Below are 6,750 nucleotides of genomic sequence, written 5' to 3'. Positions count from 1 at the left end.
CCAGAGGGTGTTGGAGGGGGTTTGGAGTGCTGGGGAGGGGAGTAGGGTGGGATTTGGGGTCCTCAGAGGGGGTTGGAGGGGGTTTGGGGTGCTGGAGAGGGGAGCAGGGTGGGGTTTGGGGTCCTCAGAGGGCGTGGGAGGGGAGCAGGGTGGGATTTGGGGTCCTCAGATGGGGTGGGAGGGGAGCAGGGTGGGATTTGGGGTCCTCAGAGGGTGTTGGAGGGGGTTTGGGGTGCTGGGGAGGGGAGCAGGGTGGGATTTGGGGTCCTCAGAGGGGGTTAGAGGGGGTTTGGGGTGCTGGGTGGGATTTGGGGTAGAGGGGGTTGGGAGGGGAGCAGAGTGGGATTTTGGGGGTACTCTGTGGGTTTCTGGGATGATTTTGGGGGTCTCTTGGGGTGAATTTGGGTGTCTCTGGGGGTCCCTGGGGTGAATCTGGGGGTTCCTGGGGGGTCTCTGGGGTGATTTTGGGTGACTCTGGGTGTCTCTGGGGTGATTTTGGGTGTCTTTGGGGTGACTCTGGGTGTGTTTCGGGTGATTTGTGTGTCTCTGGACATCTCTGGGGTGACTCTGGGTGTCTCTGGGGGGACTCTGGGGGTTTCTGGGGCGTCTTTGGGGGTCTCTGGGGTGACTCTGGGGGTTTCTGGGGTGATTTTAGGGGTCTCTGGGGTGATTTTAGGGGTCTCTGGGGTGACTCTGGGTGTCTCTGGGGTGATTTTGTGTGTCTCTGGGGGTCTCTGTGTGTCTCTGGGGTGACTCCGGGGGTCTCTGTGTGTCTCTGGGGTGACTCTGGGGGTCTCTGTGGGTCTCTGTGTGTCTCTGGAGTGACCCCCCCCGCTGTCCCCGTTGTCCCTCCAGCTGTCGATCCGCTGCGGGAACCATCGGTTCAAGGTGTTCGTCGAGGGGCAGCCGCTCTTCGATTTCCACCACCGGGCGCCCGCCGGGCCCCACGTGGACGTGCTGGAGATCGAGGGCGATGTCGTCCTGTCCTATGTCCATTTCTGACCCACAAGTGTCCTGTCACTGCCCCATAACTGCCCTGTAATTGCCCCATAACTGCCCCGTAATTGCCCCCCATAACTGTCCCCCAGCTGCCCTCTCCCAACACTGACCTCAATAAAGCTGTTCCTGCTCCAGCTCCGGAGACTTGAGGGGGAAACGGGCAGGGAAAGTGAGGGGAAAAGGGAGAGAAATGTGAGGGGAAAAAGGGCAGGAAATGTGAGGGGAAAAGGGGGGAAATGTGAGGGAAAAAGAGAGGGAAATGTGAGGGGGAAAGGGAGAGAAATGTGAGGGGGGAAGGGAGAGAAATGTGAGGGGGAAAGAAATGTGAGGGGAGAAGGGAGGGAAATGTGAGGGGGAAAGGGAGAGAAATGTGAGGGGGAAAGAGAAAGAAATGTGAGGGGAGAATGGAGGGAAATGTGAGGGGGAAAGAGAGAAGTGTGAGGGGGAAAAGGGCAGGAAATGTGAGGGGAGAAGAGAGAGAAACGTGAGAGGAAAAGAGAGGGAAATATGAAGGGAGAAAAGGGTGGGAATCGTGAGGGGAGAAAAGGGCGGGAATCGTGAAAAGGAAGAGAGAAATGTGAGGAGAAAAAGGGCGGGAATCGTGAGGGGAGAAGAGAGAGAAGTGTGAGGGGAAAATGGGGGAAAACGTGAGGGGAGAAGAGAGAAATGTGAGGGGAAAAGGGGGAAAATGTGAGGGGAAAAAAGAGAGAAATGTGCAGGGAAAAAAGGCAGGAAATGTGAGGGGAACAAAGAGGGAAATGTGAGGGGAAAAGGGGGGAAAATGTAGGGGAGATGGAGGGAAAATGTGAGGGGGAAAAATGGCATGAAATTTGAAGGGAAAAGGGGAAATGTGAGGGGAAAAGAGAGGGAAAAATGAGGGGAAAAAGGCCGGGAAATGTGAGGGGAAAACCGGCAGGAAATGTGAGGGGAACAAAGAGGGAAACATGAGGGGAAAAGAGCGGAAGAAAACACAGAAAATGCGAATGAAAAAAGAAAACAAGTGAGGGGAAAAGGGTGGGAAAGGAGAGAGAAAAAAGGATGGGGAACACGGGGCAAAACTCCCAAAACAACTTAAGGACCTTGCACTCACATTTTACCCCAAAAATATTCTTTGCATCCCTTATAGATCACTCCAATTTTACCCCCAAAACGTCCCTTCCCAACAACCTCATTTTTACCTCAAAATCATTTTCTCCCCTCAAGATTACCTCGTTGGCTATACTTGGGGAAAAAGTGAGGAAAAACTCCAAGATCCCAGAGGTTTTTTTGTTTTTTTTCCAGCAATATTTTAATTACAGGACAAAGAAGCTGCTACGTGAATATATATTTATATAATAAATCCGTAAAGTTATAAAGGAAACCGGAATTTTCTGCTTCCCGTCAAAATTTTCCAGGATCAGGCGCTTTATTAGGTGGATTTCTCATAATTTTCCTCCTTGTTTCTCTTGATTTTTTTATGCTTTTTTTTCCAAAGTTCTCCTTATTTCTCTCTTTATTTTTGTCCTTACTCTTTATTTATCATTATTTTCCCATATTTTTCCGTATTCCTCCAGATTTCTCCATGATTTTCCTCATTCCTAATTTTTCCACATTTTTCATTTCTCCTAAATTTTTTTCCTAATTTTCCATGTCTCCACACATTTTTCTCCACATTTTCCCTCCTAATTTTTGCCTCATTCCTTCCTCGCCTTTTTTCCCCTATTCCCCCCTATTTCCCCCCATTTTTTTTTGGTCCACAAAACGCTGCTCCGAGGTGGGAATGTGAGTGAAAAACCTAAAAAAAAACCCCCCCAAAAACCCCGGATTTTTTTTCCCCTCTGGAAAAAAGCCATAAATTACGTGAGAAGGGGGGAACCGTGAGGGGAGAGGGAACCCTCGGGCGGCGCCGCTGATCCCGTGGAAAATATTGGGAATTTTTCTCTCTTTCTCTCTCTGTGTCTCGTTACCAAAAATAACCATTTCCGGGCACGGGGGGCGGAGCCCGAGGAAAAGTGGGAATTGCATCCCGAAGTATCCCAAGATCAATCAACTGTTGCATAGTAGGAGGCGGGGTTTTTTGGGATCCGGGATCCTGGGGGATCCTGGGGGACCCTCGGGGATCCTGGGGGGTCCGGGAGGATCCTGGGGAACCCTCAGAGATCCAGGATCCTCATGGATCCTGGGGGACCATCAAGAATCCAGGATGCTCAGGGATCCTGAGGGACCCTCAGGGATCTGGGACCACCAGGGATCCAGGATCCTCAGGGATCCTGGGGGGCCCCTCGGGGATCCGGGACCATCAGGGATCCAGGATCCTCAGGGATCCTGGGGGGCCCCTCGGGGATCCGGGACCATCAGGGATCCAGGATCCTCAGGGATCCTGGGGGGCCCCTCGGGGATCCGGGACCATCAGGGATCCAGGATCCTCAGGGATCCTGGGGGGCCCCTCGGGGATCCGGGACCATCAGGGATCCAGGATCCTCAGGGATCCTGGGGGGCCCCTCGGGGATCCGGGACCATCAGGGATCCAGGATCCTCAGGGATCTGGGGGGACCCTCAGGGATCTGGGACCACCAGGGATCCGGGATCCTCAGGGATCCTGGGGGACCCTTGGTGATCCAGGACCGTCGGGGACCGTCGGGATCCAGGATCCTTGGGGATCCCGGGGGATATCTGGGACCACCAGGGATCCAGGATCCTCAGGGATCCTGGGGGACCCCCAGGGATCTGGGGCCATCAGGGATCCAGGATGCTCAGGGATCCTCATGGATCCTGGGGGACCATCAAGAATCCAGGATGCTCAGGGATCCTGAGGGACCCTCAGGGATCTGGGACCATCAGGGATCCAGGATCCTTGGGGATCCTGGGGGACCCTCAGGGATCCAGGATCCTCAGGGATCCTGGGGGACCCTCGGGGATCTGGGACCATCAGGGATCCTGGGGGACCCTCAGGGATCCTGGGGGACCCTTGGGGATCTGGGATCCTCAGGGATCCTCAGGGATCCGGGACCATCAGGGATCCGGGATCCTGGGGGACCCTTGGTGATCCGGGACCGTCGGGATCCAGGATCCTCGGGGATCCCGGGGGATCCGGGGGGCCCCGGGGGGCCGCTCAGAGGTCGCTCTCGCCGTACAGCGCCGTGGAGAAGGATTTGTAGTCCAGGGCGCCGGGGACGCCGTCGGGGCCGGGGTAGGGCGCCATGCGGGCGATGCAGTACTCGGCCTGCGCCGCCGGCAGCTCCCGCCGCAGCTCGGCCGCCGTGATGTAGTTCTGGGGGACAGGGGAGGGGGCACGGGGGGGAAATGGGGGCTTCCCAAACCCCCTGCCCCATTCCCAAACCCTCTGCCCCATTCCAAACCCCCTGCCCCGTTCCCAAACCCCCTGCCCCCTTCCCAAGCCCCCCAGGGCCGCCCCGGCCCCCGCCGTGCCCACCTTGTCCCCGGCCAGCACGCGGAAGCTGTTGATGACCTGCTCGGCCGTGTCCGTGTCCGTGGTTTCCCGGGACATGAAGTCGATGAAGGCCTGGAAGGTGACGCTGCCGCTGCCGTTGGGATCCACCACGGCCATGATCCGCTGGAACTCCGCGTCGCCCTGCGGGGGGAACCACGATCGGGGCTCCTGCTGCTTCCCCCAGGCCTTCCAGAGCCTTCCAGCCGGGAGTTCCGGAGCTTTTCCACGGTTCCCCTGCCCTGCCTCCTCCCCTTCCTCCCCCCACGGCGACGGGTGAAAAAAGGAGGAAATGGAAGGTGCAGAAGCAGGAAAAAAGAGGGAGGTTACCAGGCCGGATCCCGCGGGGCCCAGCAGCGCGCGGAAGTCGGCGGAGTCCGTGCGGCGCTTCGGCTGCCGGGAGGAAGAGGAGGAAGAGGAGAGGGAAAGGGAGGAGGAAGAGGGAGGAGGAAGAGAAAAGCAGAGAATCCGTTAGAGGAGAAAAACGGCCCAGGAAAGGATGGAGGGAAAGGGAGGAAGGAGAGGGAGGAAGGAAGGAAGGAAGGAAGGAAGGAGAGGAACGAAGGAAGGAAGGAAGGAAGGAAGGAAGGAAGGAAGGGAGATGGAGGGAGGAAGGGCGGAAGGGAGGGAGGAAGGAAGGAAGGAAGGAAGGAAGGAAGGAAGGAAGGAAGGAAGGAAGGAAGGAAGGAAGGAAGGAAGGAAGGAAGGAAGGAAGGAAGGAAGGAAGGAAGGAAGGGAGATGGAGGGAGGAAGGACGGAAGGGAGGGAGGAAGGAGAGGAAGGAAGGAGGAAGAGGAGGAGGAGGAGGAAGCAGGCAGTACCTGCCGGTCGTTCTCGACGTCGTAGCCCAGACTGATCAAGCAGGCCTTGAACTCCTCCGGGCCCAGGGCACCGCCGTGGTCCTGGGCAAACGGGGGAAAATGGGGGAAATGAGGGAAATGAGGGAAACCGGGAGGCAACTCCCCCATTCCAGGGGGGAACAACCCGTGGGGCTGCTGCGGGTGGGATCCCAGATCCCCCCGGATCCCCCCGGATCCCCCGGGATCCCGACCTTGTCGAAGTGGTTGAAGGAGGCGCGGAACTCCTGCATCTGCTCCTGGCTGATGCCCTTGGCGTCGCGGGTCAGGATCTGGTTCTCCACCTCGTTGATGGTCCGGGCGATCGTGGTCAGCAGCTGCTCCCAGCCCACGCGCAGGTGCTGGAGCGAAGGGGAGCGGGGCAGTGAGGGGCACACGAGCGCCCCGATCCCCTGGGCTGGGACCCCGCGCCCACGGGATTGTCCTGATCCCCACAGGAGGGATCCTGTGCCCACGGGATCGTCCTGATCCCCATGGGATGGATCCAGCGCCCACGGGATCATCCTGATCCTCACGGGATGGATCCAGCGCCCACGGGATCGTCCTGATCCCCACGGGATGGATCCAGTGCCCATGGGATCATCCTGATCCCCACAGGAGGGATCCAGCACCCACGGGATCATCCTGATCCCCACGGGAGGGATCCAGCACCCACGGGATCACCCTGATCCCCACAGGAGGGATCCAGCGCCCATGGGATCGTCCTGATCCCCACAGGATGGATCCAGCGCCCATGGGATCGTCCTGATCCCCACGGGATGGATCCAGCACCCATGGGATCGTCCTGATCCCCACAGCAGGGATCCAGCACCCACGGGATCGTCCTGATCCCCACAGGATGGATCCAGCGCCCATGGGATCGTCCTGATCCCCACAGGATGGATCCAGCACCCACGGGATCACCCTGATCCCCATGGGAGGGATCCAGCACCCATGGGATCGTCCTGATCCCCACAGGAGGGATCCAGCGCCCACGGGATCGTCCTGATCCCCACAGGATGGATCCAGCACCCACGGGATCACCCTGATCCCCACAGGAGGGATCCAGCACCCACGGGATCACCCTGATCCCCATGGGAGGGATCCAGCACCCATGGGATCGTCCTGATCCCCACAGGATGGATCCAGCACCCACGGGATCACCCTGATCCCCACAGGAGGGATCCAGCACCCACGGGATCGTCCTGATCCCCACAGGAGGGATCCAGCACCCACGGGATCACCCTGATCCCCACGGGAGGGATCCAGCACCCATGGGATCGTCCTGATCCCCTGGGATGACCCCAACTCTGTGGGATCCCAGCTCCACGTGCAGCTGGATTCCCAGCTGTGGAGGATCAGGGTCTGCTGCCCACCCTGAGACCCCCAAATCCCTGTGGGACCCCTCCCCAGTCCCAGTCCCTTGGTGACCCCAAATCCCCTCAGGACAACCCCAAATCCCCTCAGGATGACCCCAAATCCCCTCGG

General features: G+C 58.5%; 2 protein-coding genes across 2 annotated transcripts in view; one reads left to right on the top strand and one right to left on the bottom strand.

Annotated features, from left to right (window-relative positions):
• Nucleotides 1-1,063, top strand: part of LOC121342968 (galectin-4-like) — a gene marked incomplete at its 5' end in the record, with an annotated part of 2,025 nt that extends 962 nt beyond the window's left edge. The window contains 1 exon segment of the mRNA XM_041417743.1: nucleotides 856-1,063. Coding sequence (XP_041273677.1) covers nucleotides 856-1,002 — 147 coding nt within the window.
• A 2,410-nt stretch (nucleotides 1,064-3,473) lies between these two features.
• The window catches only part of LOC121342967 (alpha-actinin-4-like), a 6,798-nt gene continuing 3,521 nt past the window's right edge, over nucleotides 3,474-6,750 (bottom strand). The window contains exons 3-8 of the mRNA XM_041417741.1: nucleotides 5,478-5,624; nucleotides 5,248-5,328; nucleotides 4,757-4,819; nucleotides 4,412-4,570; nucleotides 4,046-4,249; nucleotides 3,474-3,626 (exon numbers count right to left, since the gene is read on the bottom strand). Coding sequence (XP_041273675.1) covers nucleotides 4,091-4,249; nucleotides 4,412-4,570; nucleotides 4,757-4,819; nucleotides 5,248-5,328; nucleotides 5,478-5,624 — 609 coding nt within the window. The 3' untranslated portion in view covers nucleotides 3,474-3,626; nucleotides 4,046-4,090. The remainder of the gene's footprint in view (nucleotides 3,627-4,045; nucleotides 4,250-4,411; nucleotides 4,571-4,756; nucleotides 4,820-5,247; nucleotides 5,329-5,477; nucleotides 5,625-6,750) is intronic.

Source organism: Onychostruthus taczanowskii, unplaced genomic scaffold (genome assembly GCF_017590055.1).
Source record: "Onychostruthus taczanowskii isolate IOZ18803 unplaced genomic scaffold, ASM1759005v1 scaffold565, whole genome shotgun sequence".
Classification (NCBI taxonomy): Eukaryota; Metazoa; Chordata; class Aves; order Passeriformes; family Passeridae; genus Onychostruthus; species Onychostruthus taczanowskii.
Note: the sequence above shows the minus strand (reverse complement) of the source record. Positions and strands in the feature narration are given on the sequence as shown.